This window comes from Sceloporus occidentalis, unplaced genomic scaffold (genome assembly GCF_023333645.1).
Source record: "Sceloporus occidentalis isolate IW3139 unplaced genomic scaffold, rSceOcc1.0.p SCAF_7, whole genome shotgun sequence".
NCBI classification, from domain to species: Eukaryota; Metazoa; Chordata; class Lepidosauria; order Squamata; family Phrynosomatidae; genus Sceloporus; species Sceloporus occidentalis.
Window position 1 is genome coordinate 79,169,589 of NW_028316987.1, and position 25,433 is coordinate 79,195,021.

The 25,433-nt window shown below is 38.6% G+C and overlaps 1 protein-coding gene across 8 annotated transcripts in view; it reads left to right on the forward strand.

The window, feature by feature from the left end:
• The window catches only part of LOC149310011 (uncharacterized), a 235,216-nt gene that overhangs the window by 61,700 nt on the left and 148,083 nt on the right, over positions 1–25,433 (forward strand). For all 8 annotated transcript variants that reach the window (XM_089533474.1, XM_089533473.1, XM_089533480.1 and 5 more), the window contains 10 exons: positions 1,926–1,990; positions 4,756–4,830; positions 7,032–7,107; positions 8,910–8,940; positions 9,603–9,695; positions 13,745–13,833; positions 15,929–15,989; positions 17,159–17,224; positions 18,204–18,626; positions 24,253–24,323. In XM_089533474.1, the coding sequence (XP_089389600.1) occupies positions 1,926–1,990; positions 4,756–4,830; positions 7,032–7,107; positions 8,910–8,940; positions 9,603–9,695; positions 13,745–13,833; positions 15,929–15,989; positions 17,159–17,224; positions 18,204–18,626; positions 24,253–24,323 (1,050 nt within the window). The remainder of the gene's footprint in view (positions 1–1,925; positions 1,991–4,755; positions 4,831–7,031; positions 7,108–8,909; positions 8,941–9,602; positions 9,696–13,744; positions 13,834–15,928; positions 15,990–17,158; positions 17,225–18,203; positions 18,627–24,252; positions 24,324–25,433) is intronic.

Below are 25,433 nucleotides of genomic sequence, written 5' to 3' on the forward strand. Positions count from 1 at the left end.
TACCTCTGTCTTGTCTAGATTAAGTTTAAGTTGGCCTTTGTCCAGTCCATTACTGTCAACAAACACTGGTTTAGGACCAAAACAGCTGCCTTGGAGTGAGATGGAAAGGAGAGGGATAAGTTGGTATCATCAGCATACCAATGACACTTAATTCCAAAACTCTGGACCTTTCCCATCAGTTTAATGTAGCTGTTAAATAGTACAGAAGACACTAGCCCTTAATCCTCCCATCTGCTTCCTCATTACTATTTTGTCTGTTCTTCTGTGGTTTGCAACACAGCCTTGTCCGATTGTTTGTTTCTTATGGTATGTCCCATCTAAAGGGTATCCCTACTTGTCTGTAGGAAGGATTGTTGGTATTTACTGTGATATAGTAATTTTCTGCATTTTTAGGATAACTGCCAGAATCCTATACCACATTTTACTTAAAATAACTTTACATATACTTAGCTAAGTACCAGAGATGCTAAGAAGTCCTATTACTGAATTGCAAAGATGTGTATCAAGACACAGGCAGGAATGCCTAATGAACACCGGAACCAATGTGCATTGGTGCACAATGCACATCAGGCTCTTTGCTAGCTCTGCTATGTAGAAGAGTAACAGCAGCCCTCTACTGGATACCGATGTTACAAAACTGAGCAAGTCTCATTTTTGCATATTTAGTCATCTTACAAAAATATAACTCCCATATAGGATTCCAGTCAACATCTTGTACTGCCTGCTAGGGGATGGGTTTTGGGTGGTGCTTTTTCTTCTAACTGATCCTTTTTAAAAATTTGTTACCAAGGATCCACGTTGGAACGTGTAATATGTTCTTGTCTCATGGCTGTCTTGTGAGATTGATTTGAAGAAGTTGCTCTTGATATGAAAGAATGCTCTAGACCAGTGGTTCTCAACCTTCCTAATGCCGCGACCCTTTAATACATTTCCTCATGTTGTGGTGACCCCCAACCATAAAATTATTTTCGTTGCTACTTCATAACTAACTAAAATACATGATGTTTTCCAATGGTCTTAGGCGACCCCTGTGAAAGAGTTGTTTGACCCCCAAAGGGGTTGCAACCCACAGATTGAGAACCATTGCTCTAGACAATCCTCATTGGTTAAAATTTGACTGTCAGAGTGAGTGAGGAGGAGCAACACATCCAGAAGTCTTCCTTCCACTACAGAAAACAGCCATATCATGGTTAAACATTAACATTCCCTAATTAGTGATACTTAAATAAGCAATACTATTTTTTTAAAAAATCCTCTGTTACATTTATATCCCAAACACCTCAGTGTGGTGTCTATGATTCTTTTCTCTCCTTATTTTATCCTCACAGTAACACTGTGAAATAGATTAGGCTGAGAGATATGACTGGTCCCGTGAATGAGCCAGTGAGGTTCATGATGGAGTTGGGCTTTCAAGTTAAGTCTCCCCATTTCAACTTCTGTTCTGTAATCGGCAAATCATACTGGAATTTTTTGTTAGCAAAATATAGGGAACCATACTAGATGTCAACATGGAATTCAAAGCCATATTTTTTATTCTGTTTATCATATGATGCATAGAATTTGAGAAATTTCAGAAATGGCACTGTATGATTCTCCCTGAAATCTAAAAGTCTATAGTTATATTTTAAGTTGTCTAAACACCAAGAATATATCACGTGTCAAAGACTTTCATACAAACCTAATATATATGTTCTTTGGGTGGCTTACCAGTTCTCTTGGAAGCTTACTCTCAGAATACTAAACGACATTGTGCTTCCTATGTATTATAGGAATTAGAATTATTGTAGTGGATTTTACTCATTGAGATATTTTTTAACCATTAAAGCACTGCACAAAGTTAGGAATTGTTTTTAGAATTTGGTTTGAATTGGTATCCACTTTTTAAAAATTAGATGTAACATTTGCCATACTGTATATTTTGACAGGGAAAAAAGAAGACCACTTGGCCCAGCACCACCTGTTCCAAAAGATCCAAAAACTATTATTGAAGGTAAGCATTATGGTTTGAAGGTAACAAATTTGAGCCTAAAATAGCAAAAGATTAACATTGTTAGAAGGAATCCGACTCTGAGTGAAATGAAGACAAATAAGAATGCTTGACTGTGAAGAATGTTGCATGGTACCTACTATGGCTAGAGAAAGCAGGATTGAATAAGAAGAAAATCAGAAGCTTTGGAAAGAATAGTGTGTAAGAAAGTGGGTCAATCTGCTCTTCTTTTTTTCTTGGCTGAAAAACTGCAGCCTGATCATGTCCAGGATCCCCTTGCCCATACTGGTTACTGATTGGCCATGGCCATGGGGGGGGGGGGGGCTGGATTTGAAGATGTGTGGGAGGAATCTCACTGTGCAAAGAGGTATTGGATACCATCTTCCTTAGTGATCTGAGGAACATAATTGGAGGTTATGCAAGTAAATGTCAACATTAGGATGTCAGTCATAATTTTAACATGTGAACACACTACTTTCCTGAAACTGTGGCTATCACAAGTTCTAAATTTCACTAGTTAAACAAGTGGATAAAAGTGAACGAGGCCACGGAACTGTTCAGGGAGAGGTAAATAAGTGCAGTGATCCACAAAGATGCTACAAACACTTGCTGGACTCAGATATGAGCTTGAGAATCTCTTGCTTACCCATCCACACAGCTACCAGTTCTACCACAGCTACTTACATGACACTGGCAATAATATTCTGAGGAAGAGAGTGTGATATTTCCTTATCATCTCATTGAAGATAATACTCATTGAAAATATTCTTAAGAGCATTGAGGTCTAGAATCATAGAGTTGGAAGAGACCACAAAGGTCATCCAGTCGAACCCCCCCGCCATGCAGGATATCTCAATCAAAGCATCCCTGACAGATGGCTGTCCACTCTCTGCTTAAAGACCTCCAAAGAAGGAGGCTCCACCACACTCGAAGGTATCTAAATCTAGTTGTTAGTAACAATTAGAATAATTATTCAATTCAATGGGAACTTGGTAAGTCAACACTGATCAATTCGTCTACTTTAGTTGGGAGTAGTTGCATTTATGCCAATGACCTTTCATGATGCACTTCTAGCATGTTGGAGAATTGAGGGAAGGAGAGATTACATTTCCCTTCTGTCTGGAAAGCACTGCTTCACTAGCTGAGTACATGTTTAAGAATTTAGGGGGATTAGCTTGGAGAAACTGGTTTAATGGATGATTGAGTAGGGTGTGGGTGAGCAACTTTTGAAATTGGAAAATGAAATGAAATTTCTGGGGAGCAGGAAATGGAAATACCTTGCCTAATTTTCAGAGCATAAGCATCTCTATATTGAGTGTGGCGAGGGAAACATTCCCTCCCTGTGGCCAGTAGACTATGGAGTTTATAACACGGGGACCTATGTGCTTCCAAAAATGGTTGAAGTGCCTGCATCCTGGAAAAGCATACAGATGCGCAAATTATTATCTCACACACAGCACAACGCTTTAAAAGCACATTACTAATGCGAGAACGTGGGTAGAAAGGGCATTTGGTTTTCACACAGATGCGGACAAATCCCGTTGATGGTTTGGAAATAACTTTTTTGTGCATGTGCACAGAAGCAGTAGTTGCATCACCAGAAGTGACGCACAAAACTGTAATTTCCAAGTGCATACACACACTCCAGAGAGAAGGGAAAACGGGGAGGAATACATCCACTCATTGCCTCAGAAGCTGTTTCAGAGTAAGGCAGGCTGAGGTTTCTGTTTGCAAACTCCCATAAAACAACACCAACCCCTCACATGAACACACACACACACACTGGAGTGAAGGGAAAAAAGAAGACGTGGCTGGACACCCTGCTCCCAGATCTCTTCAGCCCTTTGCTTCAAAATGTAGCAGCTTCTAAACAGGGTGGTCTATAAACCTGCCTGAGGCCAGCAAGGGATGCATGGTGGGGTGACCAGATGCCCTCTTTTTCCAGGATATATCCATTTCTCCCTCCTGTCCAGGAGGAATTCCAAAACGTCCTCTCCCTGCCTTCCCTCACCAGCTGTTCAGAGAGTGATGGGGAAGGTTGGAGGAGGAGGAGGAGGAGATGAGCCGCACGAGGGAAAGAAGCAAGCTCTCTCCCATTCTTTGTGTGTGTGCGCCTGCTGTTCCTTTAAGAGCCTGGCTAAAGCATTAAAGAATGCATCTCTCTTGTTCCTCTTGGCACAACAAAGCAGCAAAGAACCATGGGAAATTTGTCAACAAGCACAAAAATGGGGAGAATCCTACAAATAGCTTTCACACTACAGCAATTGTGCAAAGAAATCAAATTTGTTAATGAAATGGAAATGAAAACACAGTATTTTCCCAAAAATCATTATTCTTATTCATGTTACTTTCTGTTCAGATTCCAAGTGGTTTGCATGCAGTGTTGTCTGAAAACCAGTTGCGCAATTGTACCTAACATCGTGAATAACCACGGGTTCTGACCAGTTTAAACTTCCAATTTTCCCCATGTGATAAATTCCTGTGAAGACTTTTGACTCGATATCCAGGAGTTAAGACTTGTTTCAGAATCATGGCCTAGGAGACACTTGACAATGCTGTCTTGGAGACAGATCACTTCTTGCCATTATGATTTCACTGATAAGTTTTTTGACCAGCATGAACAAACATAAAATGTTCTCTGTTTTATCACAGGATGATGGTGATAGTGATGTGATGGAGGAGCATTTGCTTGTGAATTAATTGTATACATTTGAAAATTGATTGGAAAGTTTAGTTTTAACTGAATACTCAAAAATACTTTGTTTCAGAACTTGCTATGAAACATGCAACTGAGGATGTGATGAACATGGTACAAGTTTTCCAAGATGATACAGGACAGCCACGTAAGAGTTTAAAAATTTGAAATATTGCTAAAGTGTGAAAAAAAATCTTAGTTGAAATTTTTGGGTATGATCCAGTGAACATTAACCACTTTTCAGGCCTTGCCTTCAGACACTCTTCAGTCTTAAAAGTATGATTAGATTGTGCATCTGAATGAGTAAAACCTGTCATTCTTTACAAGCTGTGTAGCACAAAGAAAGACATATCTGATCCTTTTTTTTCCTGTTAAGGAAAGATTGCCACAAATGAAAAATGGACAAGTATGAAGATTTAATCCTTGTAATCTCTAAAAATATTAGGCACTCCTTGGTTCTCTTCCTTGGTATTTCCCTCTTCTTCCATTTCTTATACATGCCCTTTAAATCTCAACTCACCCAAAAGCATCCTGGTCCTTTTAGGCACTTCCAACTTTTCCTTCTCATTAGAATTGCTGTACTTTCAATATCTCACTTTAAAAAACCTCTCCATTTCAACCATCACGAACTTCACTCTCTTTGAGTATTTCTGACTATGGGATCTCACTCTATATTTCTTTAAATGTAATGAAACTGATTATTTAGAAGTCTAGAGTATACATTTGATTGAATTCATCTTGCCCTTTCCTTTGTATAATGAATTCTAGGAGACTATGATAATTTCAATCAAAGATTCCTACTTCCACGTTTTTGGCTCTTCCTTGGTTCTTTCTTGGTGATAATCATGTCCAAGATAGTCAGTCTCCTTGTTGGTTCCTCTACTTTCTGTAAAATGACATTATCAGCAAGGCATGTAAGGAATTTATTGGGCCTCAGTGTTTTGTTTTTGCTGAGTTTGATGTTCAACAGACATCAGAATATTTGAAGACACCTGTCATTAGTATAGTTCTTCTTTCCTCTCCTGCCTCTCAACCTGCCATCCAATATCCAACTCATGGATCACCTCACAGGTGTACATTTATTTTTACGTAATGCTTCTCCTTCTTCCCCCTTCCTGTTTTAATCTACCAAAGCCAGCTCTTTTGTACACCTTTTTGGGGGAAAGATGGGTTAAAATAAAGATGAGTAAAATAAATAAATGAACCAGTGTGGTGTAGGGTTTGAGCAGTGGATTGTGATTCTGGAGATCAGGAATCAAATACCTGATCAGTGATGGAAGCCCACTAGATGACCTTGGGCAAATCACACTCTGTCAGCCTCAGAGGAAGGCAAAGGCTACCCCCTCTGAACAAAACCCTGTGATAAATTCTCCTTAGGGTTGTCATAAGTCAGGAATGACTTGAAAGCATACAAGAACAACAATAAATAAATACATAAATGAATAATACTCTTTCTGAATATGTTATACCCTCAATGGCTACATTCCAGTTATGCATTTGTTTAGGTATCATCAGGTTTATGTGATGCCTATTAATTTTTTTTGCCTTGCTGTGTTAAGAGTTCAAATTCTTCTTGTTTAATAGTTCAAGTTCATTTTATTTCCCATGGTTTGCATATTGACATTTACAACCATGGCTGTTTCCCACTGACTCTTTCCTTACTGTTTTTTTTCTCCATTGGTGTACATGCATACCACTGACCCAGTTTTCTGTAACAGAAATTAGTTGTGGGATATGGAAGTACCTCCTTCTTCTTGTTCTCTGGGTGAATTGCATAAATCCTTGGAGGAAGATGAAGAGAGACACAGCTTATGTTTTCAGTGGGAGATTCAAGTGGTTCCTTGTCAGCCTGCACTTATTTGCAAGTAATTGAACAAAGAAATTTGCTTCTTCGTTGTCTCTGTGAATCACACAAATGTGTCTTCCTGCGCCTGCTTCCCTTTTCAGTTAGTTGAAATATTCTGTTTGTGGTGTATGAAGAATGCTTTCCTCAATGGGTCATGGTCCTTGATAACCTATGTATCCTACATACACATTCTTTTATGTATTAGATTACAAAGCAAACCTATTTATTGTGTTATATTAGTTATATTATCTCACATCTTGTTGCATTACTAATCTGGAATTGGTGAAAGGCATTGTATGTGTACATGCCTTCTAGTTGTCCATCAACTTACGGTGACCCCATTAATTTCATAGGATTTTCTTAGGCAAGGAATACTCAGAGGTGGTTCTGCCAGTTCCTTTCTCTGAAACAGAGCCTATAGCATCTGGCATTAAAGGGACCTACCGCAGGGGCAAACGGAAAGCTCCAGCCCTAAAAATTAATTAACTTTGCTTTTTCTTCAGAAACTGCTGAAATGATGAACAACCGTATGCTAGAAATAATGAAAGTATTTGAAAGACAAACAAACAAGTTGCACAGGTAAATAATATATGTGACATTTAATGTAGAAAAAGACATATGGTATGTCTGTGCCTCTCCAGGCAGTGGCAAAGGACTGTACTGCTTGTTATTTATGCTGATGATCATTCTGCTGTTTTGTAATGAAGATGATATTTGATTTAGATCCTGCATAAAAAGTAGGCTGATTATGATTAAATTAAGCTTGAGTACAAATCAGAAACTTCCTTTGGAAAACTTGTGGCTTTATGTGTCACTATTGATTTACATGAAGTAATGAACCAAGATGTGTCACTTTTTAAACAGTAGTGTCGTAACTGTTAATGAATGCATGAAGTCTGCAGAATTTTAGAAAAAGAGGTTTGTGCATATATGTGCCAGGAACATTTACAGTGCTTTACACCAGTATATGAGATACTTTATTTATTTATTTATTTATTTCGTGGCATAAGTGAATTAAATTTTCAGCTATAGTTTCACTTTCCCAGTGCATGTAGCCTGACAATTGAAGACAGATAGTTCCAAGTATTTTCTGTTAAGAGAACCTTTAAGGATTTTTAGAGTAAGGAATGAATTCATTCCCCATCTATGATTTTTGAATAATCAATATGAAAATGTACAGAAATCACCAACCACTAAAACTATGTGATTGAGATGCTGACTTCTCTGTCTGTGGGAAAGTAATCATCTAAGAATGAGCTGTCCTGCTACTACCAGATAAGATAGATGTCACATGATCTACACTTTAGAGCTGTTAGTTTTACACTTTGGGGCGCTTAGTTCTTTCCCCATTTCTTTTCTTTACTTTAGCACAAGATCCATTCTATTACTTCAGCTCTCTCTCTTCAACTATTTCTGTGACCACCTGCACACAGCTTATGTTCCCTTTGCTCAGTTAAGCTCTGCTTTTGAACCTTATTCCTGTGTTGTTTTTTAAATCATTCCTTTCTATTTCCCTGTTTATGCTTTGGCAGCCAAGGCTTATTTGCAACCCCATTTTTCAACATATGTAGCAGCAGCCTTGCTGCCTAGTTGTTCCATCCAGATATTAACTATTTGAAAAAAGAAGAAAAGATTTAAAATACATCTCTTATACTGTCTTGTAATGATGAGTACAGTTGGCCCTCCACATTTGCAGCTTTGGCTTTTGTGTCTTTGATTATTTGCTGTTTTGATTAAAAATGTTCTTTCTAGGAATCTCTAGGTCCTCCAGCGCAACTCTGCTGGAAGTTGACCATCATTTTGTTATGCCATTTGATTGAGCATCCATAGATTTTGTTATCCATGGGGGATCCTGGAACCAAACCCAGCAGATAACAAAATCCCACTTTAATATGATATAAATTCCTTGCTTATATATCTGTATAGCAATAGCAGCTTCATTTATATACCGCTTCATACCACCTAAGCAGTCTCTAAACGGTTTATAACTCTTAAGCTAATTGCCCCCAAGAAGCATACTCATTTTAGTAATTAGCAAGGATGCAAGCCTGAGTCGAGCCTGAGCCCTGGCTGGTATTGAACTCACCACTTTATGGTTTGTGAGTGAGTGGCTGCAGTACACACATTTAACCACTGCGCTACCAGGACTCTTCGATAAAGATATGGCTCAGAATAACTTGAAAATGGAAAAAGTAATCTGAATTGGAATTACACCAATTTTTTTCAATTACATACTACTGATAGATTTATGCAACTGTTTCTCCATTTCATGTGACATTCTTTTGTAATAGTTTGGGATACCTCATGTTTGTGCATTTTAATTAGAAATAATTAAGGCTTATAAAGAAAATAAGTTAAAACATGTAATTTATGTTTTTTAGAGTTGCAAATGAGCAAGATGTGCTGGAAGGTGTGAGTATGATGCACTATTTAAATTTTTGTGAATGATTTAGAGCTCCCAAATTCATACATTTTGAAACAGGTTGATAGCTCATAAGAATCATGGTAGTAGATGAATTAACAGTTGGAAAATCCTCTATTCAGTAGCATAAGATCTAGAGCATCAAATGAGTCTACACACCACTAGCCAAGCTGGAGGAAATTATAGCCAGACCCATGAGGGCTTGCTTGTAGCTTCTCCCCTTATGGTGACACTACATAAGAGGAGGAGCTACAAGCCCTCATGGGTCTGGCTATAACTTCCTCCAGCTTGGTTGATGGTGAGGCATGATGGGAATGGTAGTTTGTCAGAACCTGAATGGCCATAGGTCCCCCACCCCTGCTCTAAAATGATCTCTCAAGAGTAACATTTTAGAAGAATGCATTACTTGTTGAGCAAACAGTTTTAAATTATGCTAAACTGCCTTTTAAAAGTAATGGATGTACCAGTGTTGTTACCCTAAAAGTAATGTGTTTCATGTTGTACCTTATAACATGTTCTTTCCTAATTCTTGCTGTGATTATCACTGTTGAAATTTTTTCCTGCTTTTTCAAAACCACATTTAATTTTGTAGTTTTCATTTAAAACCTTTTTCAATTATTTTTCCTTCCAATTTTTTTCTTTGTTTATCTAGAAATTACAAAAGATTCAGCAAGAATTTCGAAAGCTAGCAGAAGAAAAACAGATAATGGAGGATGAACTTCAAAAAATGAAAGCTTCTGAAACTGTAAGTCTAAACACACATTTTCTAGAAATTAAACTATTTAATTCTTAGTGAACATGCACAGAATGTGCTGTAAGTCTTTATTTTGTAATTCTGTTCATTTATTTTCAGAAGTAGGCCCTACAGTGAGTCTTATTTGCAAATAAGGGTAAAGATGCCACATAAATTTGAGAAGCCTACAGGTTAAGAAGGGCAATATCTTACCTCAGGTCTTTTTATTCTCTTACTCCTTGTAGTATGAGTGAATTTGAGAAATGCTGTGAGAGGATGGAGCGGTATCCTGAGAAATGTTATGAAAGATGGGATGAGAGAGGTGATTTGTGGCTGCTGGAGGTGCATAGTTCACATCTGCATATGTGTTTGAGATGGGGCAGAGAAAAAATAATGGCATGGCACAACTTGTACCCACAAACGCCCCTGTTTTTGGTGTATCTGTCCTTGTAGATGAAGGGGGGCAGTGCAGACTAGCTGTGGGGGTTCAGTCCATTGTGGGATCTAGCTGTGTGGTTAGCAGATTTCCCCTGAGAATTAGGAAACTACAGAGGTAAACCAGGCTTCCTCTTCATCTGCTCAGGCCCTACATTATCTTAGCTCCAAATGGGTCTTTCAAGTTCTCAGACAAAACACTGGCATCCCTCTTTCAGAGAGGAATGCACTCAGGTGTATGTGTGGGATTATGTATACTCTATTAGGACTGACCATTCTAGCAGCTACAGGGATGATCACAGTTTGAGAGGTGTTATAGTCATCATACATCCTCTTATCACCCAAGACAGACAGACAGAAATACGTCATTGGTGCTTATACCAGCACAGTCTACCTTTATACTTAAGGCCTCTTTAGCAAGTACATAAAACAAAATGCAATAAAGCACTGAAACAGTTAAAGCTGGCCTTAAAGGTAGACAACACATAAAAAGTGTATGACTTAATAATAATAATAATAATAGAGGATGTGGTGGCTTAGTGGTTAAGATGCCAATTCTGATGATCAGAAGGTTGGCAGTTTGGGGCCCAATTGCTGCGTAATGGGGTGAGCTCCTGTCACTAGTCCCAGCTTCTGCCAACCTAGCAGTTCGAAAGCATGCAAATGCAAATACTGTAGATAAATAGGTACCACTTCGGTGGTAATGTAACACCATTCAGTGCAGTCATGCTGGCCACATGACCACCAGAGCAGTCCTCGGACATTGCTGCTCTTCGGCTTAGTAACAGAGATAAGCACCGCCCTTATAGTTGGTTTGACTAGACATTCATGTCAAGGGACTACCTTTACCTTACATTATAATATGTGTGGAGAGATGAGAAAAGCTGTTAGTGAACCCCTCACAAATCTTCCACAAATGGAATCTATGACAGGACTATCTTGATATTCTTATCTAGTCTTCCCACAGGTATTTTCATTGATTTGCATATTTCATCATGCAATCAATTCAAAGCTCTGCCATCTAGATTAACATCATCTCTCCAAATCTTTATTAAAGAATTTGGTTTCAGTGGTAGCCCATCTTCAGGCAATATATAAATATTCTTAACTGGATGATCTTGTATTGAATTTTCATGCTCTTGTGGAGTTCTCATGCTGTGTACTCCCTGACTAAGCTTGGTAAATCACAAGAAAAAAATACCTGTTGCTCACTTTGATCATCTGGGTGTCCTGTCAGATACACAACATGGTCTGATTATTTTCTACCAAAAGTCAAGCATCTCATTTAGGAAAAGAATCTGGGAGAAATGGATATAGATCTTATATCCTCAGTTAATATTCTGGGTCTAATGTTATATCTCCAGGTGGTTCCTTAGGCACAGTTTCATTCTCAAGCCTTGCAATGGCTTCTTTTGCAATACGCCTTAAAAAACTGACATTAATAAAAAAAATTCAGATGCATCTTCCATTAAATGTTTGCATCTCTCTTGCATGGTGGACAAAAAGAACACATCCCATTCAAGGATCTTCCCAGTCAGAGGTATCAGTTGTCAGAAATAGGTAGCATAGCATACATTGGTTGGAGCTGAGAGCAAATTGTCTGGCTTTGCACTGTTTCCAGCCTGTCCTTCCAAATCAACATGTTGGGGTGAGAACAGACTTGGCCAAAGCTCATGTAAATAGGCAAGATAGAAACATAATCCTGATCTCTACAATAGGAGGCAGCATTTCCTCTCCCCTGGGCACAGAAACACACTTAGCATACTATTACAGCATATTCAAGGGACGTACAATGCTTCTTTCACAGATGATAATGAATTCACGGTAAGATCCTCCAGGAATGTTAATTTTACATTGTATTACAGTAACTCATCAAGGTATTCTGCTGGACTATTTTGGGTGGCTTCAGTGCACTTTACCAATATTATTTTCATTCTCTTGATGCTGCAAAAGAGCAGTTTTCAAACACGTGGGTTGTGTCTCTTGCAAAATTTCCAAAGACATGAATCCAACTTTCTGTTTCAATTGTGACCATTGAGTTCCCTCTCTTCTGCTAAGTAACCTTGTCAGTAGCAGAATTTCAAATGCCTCCCTTCTTTACTTCTAATTGGACTTTAAAATTCTTTGTGACTTGTTCTTAAAGTTTTCCATCTAGTTCTTTGTTTTACTTTTCATATCTATCTTTCTGTCCATATCCCCTAATGTATCTTTCCCTCTGTATTTCACCTTTTTACTGCCTATGGTGTCAGGAGCATGTTAGTATTGAGGAAGACATTGAAAGGTTCTGAGTTTGAAAGACTGAGTGACATCCATTGCTGCCCTCAGGAAAAATAGGCAGAACACCAGCAAAGAGCCAGCCCAAGAGTGATCTCAGCTGGCCACATCTGAGCAAGCATGTGAGAAACAAACACAAAAATTGTTCAATTCAGTTCAGTTTGGCTGCTCCTCAACAAGCCTGTGAACTGGCTAGAGAAGTAGCTTTGAGAAAGATATTTACTTAATTGAGCAACAGCAAAAGGTGAACAATGGCTGCATCTGCACTACAGAAATAATCCAGTTTGACACCACTAACTGCAAGAACTCCCAGAATTCTTTCTGGTGTCACAACAAACTGAGAAACAAAAACAAAAGCTGCTTTGCAGAGGAAGGAGTTAAAGCTTTGTTGGAAAGAGAAGAGAAGAAAGAAATAAAGAAAAAAGAAATCAGTGGAAGGATTAGAAACAGGGAAAAAGTAAGAAGAGAGGTTAGATGGAGATAGAATTTCTGTTTGAAAGAAAAGCGAGGAAAAGGGGAGTTGGCAGAGGTAGGAGTGGATAAAAGTAGCATCTCATCGGTTAAGCAGCCTACCGTTTCTTCATGTTCAGAGACAGGTTGCCATAGTAACAAATGGATGACTGGCGAGTTTGTATGCAAGTAGCCATTACTGATAACTCATTTCTTTGCACAGATGTATCAGTTTCAAAAAACATTTGTGTTGCTAGTGGTCCACATTCCTCCCTTGTGTGTGAATCACCAGGAAAGCTCAAGAAGATACTGTGAGAGCGCACACTTCTTTAATCAATCTGGAAAATCCCTAAATTAACAAAGGAATGTACTCTTGTTTTTACTACCAGATATATTTGTCATCATAGAAAACCATGTATTGGTGTGTTTTGTCTGCTTGATTAAACTGTGCCCATACTTTTCTTATTTCTGTAAATCTTGAAATTGTAATTTTCTCAAAATCTGCTATGGCTTCTAATTTCGCGGATATGGGTAAACAACAAGCAGAATAAGTTCAATAAAATTAGAATGAAAACAAACTTCATTTTTGTTATGTTTTCTACAAATGTAGATCAGCATATTCTCCCCTTGTTGTTAAATGGAATATTTTAATTAATATTACATGTCAGCTTGCTGAATTGAACAACAGCAGCTTGACTCCACTTCTTGTTTTTTGTATTGAATATAAAAAAGTTCATCAAGGGGAAGGGTGATGTTTATGCTACTCTGACATTCTTCTCTGGAAGACTGACATATGTGTGTGCTGTTTCTTGATACATGCATTTCCAATTATGTGGCTACACAAAGTACTTATAACAAAACTGCTAAGTAACCATCTTGAATTTATTGTATACCTTTACCAGCAAGATAAATTGGGGCCAGATGCACGGAAAAAAGCATTGCCAAAAGTAGAGAAAGCAAAAGTTGAAGAGAAACCTGCAATTCCAGAGAGGTAAGGCCATTTGAAATAAAAGTAATTATAAAGGATCTAATTTTACATCATGCTTACTAAATATAAACAAGGAAAAAAAGAATGATATAAACAAAAAAATGATGAATATTTCTGACTTATGACCATCTACTCACTGTTAAAAATTACCAAGGTAAAATGTGTTTTTTATTTTGTGTTAGATATTTTGCATACCTTTAGATATTCTAGGACAGTTCATAATAAGAAAATAGAATAAAATATAATGACATAATTAAAATATTACATAGATGTAAAGACAAAGTTTTCCCCTTTGACAAGATAGTCATGTCCAACTGTAGGGTGCGGTTTTCATCTCCAGGACTAAGCCAAAAAGCCAGTATTGTCAAAGACAACTCTGTGGTAATAATAATAATATTTATTGATATCCCGCCTCATCTGCACTCAGGCAATCGGGGTGGCTTATAACATTAAAAATTATACAGATCATATCCCCCAACCCTCCTTCCCTTAAAATAGAATTAAACACAATTAAAACATGTTAAAAAAGATCAACAACAGTTAAAATAATAAATTAAAACAAACAACAATGGATAGGTAAACAGCAATGGGATGGATCCATTACTTTCTCTCTCATGTGGCTAGCATGACTGCACAGAACACTGTTACCTTCCCACCAAAATGGTACCTATTTACCTACTTGGACTTTTACATGCTTTCAAACTGCTAGGTTGGCAGAAGTTGGGACTAGTGACAGAAGCTCATTCTTGTTATAGTGTATTGCAGACATCACAGCAGAGTTGTGGAGTCAACAAAAATAAAGCTTTACTCAGCAGACTATAAGGCAAAAATAAGCAATGTGGCTAAGTACAAATATATACAATGCAAAAATAAATCAGCATAGCATACTAACATACTACAGTTCAGCATTATCAGTCTAGCAGCATGTAAAACTCACAGAGAACAAAGACAGCCAGCATGAAGAGTACTTACACTGTATGTTTCAGTAACATGGAAAACAAACCCAGAATACTTCCAAACAGTATACACAGCACACATAGAAAGCTCCCAGAAACCCACCAGACTTGCAAAGCAGTTATAGTCTGCAGATTGGCTATGATAGCCACCTGGCCTAATTGGCCAATTGCTTTCTCATTTACTAATTGCAGGCTTACCTTATTCTGGTTACACCTGCCATTTGCTACACCTTCATCCAGTCAAAACTTACTGTGCTGACTTGCATATCCTGACAATTCTGTCAGGCAGCACTTGGGTCACAACCTGCCGACCTTGCAATTGCTGGAAGAGATCCATCTTAAGTGCCTTCTTAAAGGCATCTAAGGTGGTAATAAGATGGATCTCTTCCAGTAGACTATTTCACAGTTTAGGGGCCGCAGCAGTGAATGCTCTACAGGAAGTTGTGTTTAATCTAGTGTTATAATATTCCAATAAATTCTTCCTGGATGTTCTGAGTGTGCGGGGCAAGTTATGTAGGGAGAGGCATTCCCGCAAGTAACTTGGGCCCGAGCCATGTAGGGCTTTAAAGGTAATAACCAACACCTTGTACTGTGCCCGGAAGCTTTTTGGCAGCCGTTGAAGGGATTTCAACACTGGTGTTATATGGTCGAACCTAGGTGACCAATCTGGCTGCAACATTTTGAACTAACTGAAGCTTCCGAACTTGGTATAAGGCTAGGCCCCAAGTAGAGCGCATTACAGAAATCTAGTTAAAAGAGAGATATTTTACAAATTCACTTCAACCTGAAGAACAATTCAGATGTCAGAATGTAAGGAAGATTCAATTATATTCCTGTTTAAAACAGGAATACACAGCTCAGGAGCTGCATGGTATTCTAAAAGGCCCTTCAGGAAAGTTGATGATTAGATATGGAGAGAAGACTCTCCCTCTTCAAGATATCCTTATTTGTGGGAGTGTTTTCTTGTGTATTTGTATTTTGATTTATTAATGGTCTGATGTACTAATTGGGATTCTGAGCATCCCTGACTGGAATAGATGGTATCTAGAGCTAACCACTACCTCTGGGATTGCCAATATAGTAATAACAGTTTTAGTATTTTCACCTCCATAATTAGTGTGCTTGTATTCTTCAAAATACAGGATACCAACACTAAGGCAGAAGGAACATCTGAAAATGAAAGAAGATCTAGCTAAAGCTAATGTAAGCAGAGTAGGTTAAAACCTAGGTTACTTCCAGAGGGGTACCTTTAAAGAATATTTGTCTTTTTTCAGTTCCTCAGTGCAAAAAAGGGTGTCTGGACACCTGGGGCTCCCTGGCAAAAAAATTTGGACACAAGAAGATTAATCACAATTTGGGACATTATTAGTTTTTTCCTGGTACTGGCAAAATTACATTAGTTTAACTTGCTCTTTTTGTGCAGAAAACATGTTTTTCTATTTTAAAAAAGCAAACTTTCTACACAGAAAACATTTTCTATTAAAAAAACAACTTCAGACATGGAAAATGACATGTTCTTGCAAAAAAAAATCATTTTTGTTAAAAAAATATTCATTTTTAAAAGTCCTGAACTGCAAATAGTCTTCAAAAAGTGTGCCATTTTATCCTACAGTAGAGATTTTTTTAAAAAATTACTGTTCTGCTTGCAAGAACAAGATAAATGAAAATATGTATCCTTAATAGTTGTGCTGCGGTAGAAAAATCAACAAAATGTGTTTTGACATCTTGAAGACAAATAAGATTTATATGGTATAAGCTTTCTGTATCTGAGGAGGCGAGCTGTCACCATTAAAGCTTAAAAATGTTATTCTTCCTATAACATCACTCTTGTTAGCCTGGGTGGGAACAAGTGATAACCCAGTCCTGAATGACTCCTTCCACATACAAGAATGGACTTTCATAGTAAGTACCCAATGTGTCAGCCTTTAAAATGCCACACTACAACCTGACATCCTAATAGTAAAGCTAAATACATCAATTCATCTTTTATTGGATGGGGCAGTAACATCTATAAATTTACAGTGCTATATAAATAAAGCTTAATACAGTGCGCCCGTTGCGCCCTGCATGCCGCTGTGCACGAGCCCCATTGTTTACAATGGGGCTTGAGCATAGGCGGAATTCGCCTTACGCGGCGGGATCCGGAACGGATCCCCGCGTAAGGCAAGGACCCACTGTAATAATAATAATAATAGTAATAATAATAATATGTATGCCGCTTTGATCATCATGGAAAAGCGGGATAAAAATAAATCTATTATTATTATTATAATATGCAGTAGCAGATATCTTGTAGAGTACTTTACAATCTGAATCTAAATAAAATTCCTAAATATAACTTAACCTGTAAAAATAAAACTTTGATATTGTAGGCGAACATTCAGTCACTTGAAAATGAGAAGAAAATGCTTGAAGAGAAACTGCAGAAAGTATTAGAGGTACTACTTGCAGCACTTTTTAGTCTGTAAATATTATGACAAAATGTAAAATGGAAATAAATTTGTATATTTATTAAATGATATTATTCTCCGAAGAACTGTGTAGTTCAAATCAATATGTAAAATTCAGCTCTTATCCCCACTGCATTGCTGTTGTGGGAGTTCCAGATCACAGTAGTAGTAGAGTTTGCAACTGGGAGAATGACTATACTAGGATTTAAACCTACTTATCCTATACTTCTTTGGCTCCTGGGCCACCAGGTGCTGGTTCTTCAATTCTTCTTTACCTTCCCATTTCTTTTCAATCCTGCGGATCACTGCTCTTCTGTTTAGGCACTCTGTATGATTCTGCTTATTTTCTCGGAAGCTTAATTTTGAACATTGCTTATTCCTGTTTTACTTTAACTTTCAATGCCTTTTCTTCAGCCTTCTTTTAACCAACATTGTCTGTGGGATACCTGAAATGTAGCTTCTTTGCCTTTAGTAGCTATTTGCCTTTTAGTACCCAACCTTCAGCTTGCCCTGCAAATGTACTTCTTCAGAAATATATGAAATTACTATCACAGCTCTACAGGTGTGCGTGAACTTCATTTTCTTAAGCAAGGAGTACTCAGATACTGTGCAAGAAATACACAGTTGTTTTTGTTTCCCAAGCAGCTGGAATGTTTGTGAACATTTTTGCCCAATTTGGACTGTTGTTAGAAACTTAACTTCCATAATATAGTTAATTTAAGGAGAATAATGGTATATTATATGTAGATTTCAAACGGAAGAATAATAATCTACTGATGTCCCTCAGCAAAATGAGAGGTATATTTTCTGTGATAACAATCTTCTTCCCCTGCCCTGTTTCCTTGTTGCATTGCTTGCTGTTGCATTGTGGACTCCATGCTTATGAAACCTTCTGTAGACATTGAAATTTTTTACTACCATGACAAATGAGATAATTAGAAATGTTGTGTTTAATTTTTTGAATTAGGAGGCCCAGAAGGCAAAGGGTCAGCTTGCTGAAATACCTCCACGTACTCCAGACTGGCAGTTCCCTTACACAGCAATTGTGGAAGATGACAAAGATATTCCAAAGAAAGGCAAAAAGTCAACAAAATCTAAAGGCAAAGGAGAAGATCGAACGGATTTAAGACAGATGTCTGGTACTGCAGCCGACAGGGCAGTCAGTAAGCAGCAAAAAGCCGAGACAGGAAAAGCAGGTGAAATACTTCCAGGAAAAAGCCAGGACATTTCTGAAACAAAAGATGTTAAACTTAAGGGAAGAGGGTCAATTCGCCCGGATACTGAAAAATTAAGTGGAGCACAAGATTCTCTTACTCTTCTAGAAAAGCTAACTGACAAAAAGGAAGAGTCAAAGAAAACAAAAGCTAAAATAGAAGGAAAATCGGAGACAGTAAGTAATGATTACTTTCATTTTTAAAATGCAGAATTTTTTCAGTGCAGAATCTGTTACATATGGTACTTATTCTTCCCCCACAAGAATATCATTGCTCCTTCATTGGACTTTGGCCTGTTACAGACTGCCAAAATAAAGCTGCTTCGGGTCTCTTTGGAGGTATGCTATTTAAATGATGCATGGGTCCTAAAAGTTCGGAGGTCGCGCCAAAGCCACACTCCATTCCTAAGCACTGGAGTGCAGCTTTTGGTGCAGCTTCCGGATTCTTCGGACGCATGCATCATTTAAACAGCATACCTCCAAAGAGACCTGAAGCAGCTTTATTTTGGCAGTCTGTAACGGGCCTTTGTCTCAGAAGGCATATCTTTAGAAATATGTGCATATAGCAACATACAGTATAAAAATCTGAAGAATTTTGTTAAGTGGAAGAAAGACTAGTGGCAGATGTATGCTGCATACTTACAGAAAATAAAACAACTGTTCTGGATTTAAAAAGTGACCTCTAGACCAATCTACATGTTGTCCAGCAAGGCCTTTGTACAGTCACCAGAGCCCCTCTATCACTGATTTTTTGAGGAGGGGGCTTAAATTGGAAACTTGCACCACTGGAAGCCTCGGAGGGCAGGCTTCTTCCATGTAATGCTATATTGCTTCCCTGCTGCTTCCCAGGATAGCATTTAAAAATACTGGCTATGATCTTCCAAAACTCCTGATTTTGTAAAAAAGAAACAAGTGTGGCACAAAAAAGTCTAGGTCAGTGATGGTGAACCTTTTTAGGTTCGCGTGCCAGGGGGCAAGGCTTCTGCCCCCTCGGGATGGGGCTGCGTGCTGGGGCGGGACTTCTGGCCCAGGGGGTGTGGCTTCCACCCTCTGGGTGGGGCTTCTCCCCTGCCTTTTTCCAGGCCCCAGCTGTCTCTCAGAGACAGCTGGGGGGAAGCAAAGGCCTGTGAGGGGGTGGAGCCATGGACACAGCCCCAGTCCTCCTCTTCCTAGACCTTTCTTTGCCCCAAAGGGCTCTCTGGAGCCCTTTGGGGGCGAGGAAAGGAAAAAGGGGAAGAAGAGAAATGGGCAGGCCCCCTGCCTCCCACCCCATGGACCTTTCCCTGCTCTCCAAGTGCCCCGTTTGGTGCACTTGGAGGGCAGGAAGGATAAGTGGGGAGGGAGGGAGATGGGCAGGCCCCCTGCCTCCCTCCCCATGGACCTTTCCCTGCCCTCCAAGTGCCCCGTTTGGGACACTTGGAGGGCAGGAAGGGTAAGTGGGGAGGAAGGAAGATGGGCAGGCCCCCTGCCTCCCTCTCCACAGACCTTTCCCTGCCCTCCCAGGTGCCCCGTTTGGGACACTTGGGGGGCAGGAAGGGTAAGTGGGGAGGAAGGGAAATGGGCAGGCCCCCTGCCTCCCTCCCCACGGACCTTTCCCTGCTTCCAGCTGTCTCTCCAGAGACAGTTAGAGGCCGGCAAAGCTCCCTGGGGAGGAGGCACTGGCACACGCTGGTTGCTCCTCCTCTCCCTGCCCTTTTCCTGGCCTCTAACTCTTGAAGAGACAGCTGGAGGCAGGGAGAAGGCTGCGAGGAGGAGCCAGAGGCACGCTTCTCTGGCTCCTTCTCCGGAGCGCCCTTTTCTGGCTTTCAGCTCTCTCCGGCACACGTTGCATAGGTTCGCCATCACTGGTCTAAGCTTTGGTGGAGGATGTCAGTGTGCTACTGTAAAGTTGCTCTAATCTAGATGGCTATTGTGACAGTCGCCATGTGGCCAAATGTAGTTTTGTATAGGTAAGAAACTGAAAGCATGTAGCCAAGCAGCAAACAAAGAGGTGAGAAGCTCCACGTGTTCAAAGATGGTCAACTGTTTATTAGTGTTTTAAAAGCCTAATGTGTTTCGGACACACTAGGCCTTCTTCAGGGGCTGAAAACAAATATAAATACACTTAAGATATAATATGTAAAAAGATAGGACAACATTAATCAAACTGTGATACAAAAATAATCATAAATTGTAGTTCTAAACAAAGTTATACATACCCTTCAAAAGAATTCACTGTAGTTGTGAACACTCTCCAAAATACGTGACCATAGAGATAAAAGGAACACATCCTGCAGCATTTCTGTATATATATGTATACATATTTCAGATAATCTTGGGAAAGCAAGGACTAAAGGTCCAGAAATAATTTTGCATTTGTACCTTACACAGGAGGTTTTCTAGTTGGAGAAGAGACTTTACATAAAACGTTAGTGGAGAGCAAAGAAAAGAAACATTTTACAGACCATCCTACAACAGTTGCAATTCCTTTCTTATCAGGGGAATGTCAAAACAAATTGATTTCAGAGGAAACACAACAGTGGGAAAGACAAAGATTTGATTATGGAAAACAGGTCTTTAAACAAAATCAAAGTACAGGAGGAGCATCGTCATCTAAAAAATGAGGAAAATAACAATATTGACCATACTGGTAGGGGGAAGGTTACTGCAGTTTGGTCACTTATGGGGAAGAAATAACTTTGGACAAATGGGTTCATCAGCATGTAAATTCAGGATACAAAATAATATTCAACAGCAAACCAAACAGCAGTACCTCTCCAGTACCAAGAAAAACAAAAAATAAATGATAATAAATCTGGAAATATAACATTTAGTGAACATAGGGGCAATGAAGGAGGTACCAGTGGAGCACAGGGGATTTGGGGTTTACTCCATATTCTTTACCTTGCTCCAAAGCAGTGGTACTTAGCATTCAGTTCTGAATCTGAAGTACCTCAACAATTTCATGAGATACTTTAGATTCAAAATGGAGACATTACAAATAATACATAGAGGAGATCTAATGGTATCTATAGACCTGAAGGAAGCATACTTTCATATCCGACATGACCAAAGGACAGATAATTCCTCGGGTTCGAGTTCTAGGGAAGGCACTATCAATTCATAGCCTTTCCATTTGGCTTAGTGTCAGCACCAAGAGTGTTCACAAAAACACTAATCCTTGTAATAGCCTATTTCAGACAAAAAAGAAGACAAATTTATTTGTATATTGATGACATATTAAGGAAAGCAGAGACAGAAATAAAATCGATAAGCGTTCTTGAAATAACATTGAACACCTTAACAAAATACAAATTTCTAATAAACTACAGGAAGAGTCCCTTAAAACCATCAAGAAACATAACCCATTTAGGGGCTCAAATAAACACTGACACAAGATACATAACATTGTTGAAAGAGAGAGAAAATTGAAACAAGAAATATCAAATTTGTTGTTAGTAAGTACGACAGACTTAATGTGGCTGTCAAAAATAATCAGCTCAGAATCATGAATGCCACAGAACAAAGACAACTATTACAATGAACAATGCAATAGACGAAAACAACAAAAAGGGGAAAACTAAAGATCTGCTCCACAAGATCCGGGAAACCAAAGGGAAGTTCAAACCAATAACCAGGATTCTGTATGACAATAAAAACAATATAATCAAAGACCGGAGAGGAATAAAAAGACGCTGGAGGCAGTATACAGAAGATCTGTATAGAAGAGATGAAAAAAATGAAGGATGCATATAATGAATAACTATATAAAGACGAATACTAAATTCTAAAAAGTGAGGTAGAGGCTGCAATAAGAGAAATGGGGGAAAATAAATTACCAAGAACAGATGGCATTCCAATTGAAATATTACTATCCACACTGAAAGAATCAGCACCAGTACAAACCAATATATGCCAACAGATATGGAAAACAAAACAGTGGCCAAAAGATTAGAAACAATCAATATACATCCTCATCTAAAAAAAGGAGACACAAAAGTCCTTAGCAACTACAGGACCATGGCACTAATCTCATATGCAAGCAAAATCATGCTCAAAATTCTGCAATATAGACTTCAACCATACATGGAAAGAGAACCCCCAGAGATGCAAGCACGGTTCAGGAATGGTAGAGGCACTAGAGACCACATGACAAAGCTACGATGGCTAATGGAGTGCAGCAAGGAATTCCAAAAGAAAATCAGTACAATGGGCTCTTGTTATCTGCTGGGGTTTGGTTCAAGGACTCCCTTGTGGATACCAAAATCCATGGATTCTCAAGTCCCATTAAGTACAGTTGTTCCTTCCCTTATGTGGGGGATCCATTCCGGACCCCCCAGCGTAAGGGAAAAAACACGGATGCTGAAGCCCCATTCAAATGAATGGGGCTCATGCCCGCGGTAGTATGGCGCGCGGGGCGCATGCCATATGAGTGCACACCATTGTTTTCTTTCAGCACGCGCCTCCCTTCCTTCTGGTGTGGCTTCCAGTGTATGCTGGAAGCTGCGTAAAACACACCTGCGTATATGTGGGCGCACTGTACAATGGCATAGTAAAATTGTGTCCTGTATATAAAATGACAAAATCAAGGTTTGCTATTTGGAATTTATACTTTTAAAAAAATATTTTCAAGCAGTGAATGCTTGAATCTGTAGATAAAAATTCATAGATAAGGAGGGCCAACTGTATGTGTTTTAATGACTACAGCAAAGCACAGAACATGGAGAAACAGAATGGTTCCCAACTGGCAAAGGGGTCAGGCAAGGCTGCATCCTTTCACCCTATCTGTTCAACTTATATGCCAAAAATATTATATGAAAAGCAGGTTTGGACACAGAAGAGGGAACCATGAAAATAGGAGGAAGGAACATCAACAATCTAAGATTTGCAGATGACACCATACTACTAGCAGAAAACATCACAGAGCTAAAGCAACTACTGTGGAAGTTAGACTCAAATGGAAGAAAGTTCAAAAGCAGGGTTACTGTTGAACATAAAGAAAATAAAAATTATGACTATGGAAGATATCCATAAATTCAACCTAGACAATGAGGAAATAGAAATAATAAAAGAGTTCCTAAATCAAATCTGACATAATAAATCAGATTTGATACATCTGAGAAGTAGTCTATGATCCATTAAAGTTTATGCCATAGTAATTTTTAGTTTTCAATCTGCCACAGAAATCTTTCCCTTTTTTTGCTATTATACTTAAAAGTTCAGAAAACAGATGTTAAATTTGAAATTGGGGTGGAGGTTGAGATTGAAAGAAACAAATAGGAAGTTTTAAAAGCACTCAAATGGAAAAATCTTAAATGCATTTTTTTTTTACAATTCATCAGTATCCTACGTGCTAAATTTAATAATTTAATAATCTTTAAGTATCATTTAGAAAGGACATGGTGGCTTAGTGGTTAAGATGCCAGTTCTGACTATTGTAAAGTTTGAAGGTTAGCAGTTCAAGGCCCAAATGCCACGTGACTGAGCTCCTGTCACTAGTCCCTGCTTTTGCCAACCTAGTAGTTCGAAATCATGCAAGTACCACTTTGATGGGATGGTAACAGGGTTTGGTGCAGTCGGCTAGCACATGACCATCTTTTCACAATACTAGCTCTTTAGCTTAGTAACAGAGATGAGCACTGCCCCCTTCAGTCAGTTATGACTAAACATTCATATCAAGGAGAAATCTTAACCTTTACCTTTAAGTATCATTTACAAGTTCAACTTAATGAATGTGGTGATAGTCAGTGAATGTGATAAAGCAGGAAAAAAGACAGCACTTGTTTACTAGGCCTAATTTGATTATCATATTTTTACTTCAAAGGTTGATTCTAAAGGTCTGCCAAAATCTAAGGAGTCTGCAGAAATAAAAAGAGGACGTTCAGTAATAAAAGGGTAAGCACACTTGAGATTTCATACTACTGTCTAATGGTAAAATTATGTATGTCTGTTTTTCAGAAAACAGTTATTTATTTTTTATTTTCTTACTGATATTCTAGATATTCTTCATGTTTATCAACTCTAGTTTAATATTTAGACTTGCTTTAAATTATTGGTCAGGGTCTGACTCCAAAGACATTCTGTTGAGTTGAACAGCCTTGGAATCACAGCTAGAAACCAGAATGACTTCTCATTTTATATTTATTCATGATTCCATTTTTAAAAGACCATGACAGAATAAAAGAAACATTATGTTACAGAATGATAGATATAGATTAGTTATGAACATTTTCCTAATTTATAAGGACAGTTTACCTGGATCTTGTAAAGTTGTAGAATTTCTTTCTTTGGCCATTTGTGTAGAAAGTCTAAACAGGTCATATTTTAGATCTGTGCTGATATTTTATATTAACATATATAATTCTTATATGAGAGTTGCCCTATATATCCTATATTTTTTTCTTCAGTCTCTTATCCTATATTTTTTTTCTGAAGTCTCTTATCCTATATGTTTTTCTTCAGTATCTGATACTGTGACATTTTGTTTGATACATTTTAGGAGGTTATAGTAGTTGTCAGCTTCTTTCAATAATATGATAAACTAAGAAAATTCTTAACATGCTAATAAACCCGTGGCTAGTTGTAGGCTTTAAACCAAATAATTATTACAGGTATTTTTACCCAGAAAGACAGGAGTCTTTGACCCGAAACAGGTTGGGCCAAAAGGTCTGCCATTGAGCTGCATTGGGGGCATGGTGTTTAGATGCCACACATCCACAAACCACATGGAAGCTGCGCTAGGGCCACCTGAGGTGGCCCAAACCCGGCCACAAAAGGAGCAGGAAAATACTGCTCCTTTTGTTGGCTGGATTGAAAACTGTGGGGGCAGCCTGGATTGGGGGTAGATAATTGCAGTCACCACATCCTTGGCAGAAATGGTGCTGGAGTGGCCACAGGCACTTTATCGGGCCCATCTGCTTGAGACTTTTCATACCTTGTCAGGTCTTGGAACCTTTTTGAAGTCTCCTACAGAGGAAGGAACTGTCAAAGTCACTTCTGTGTTTT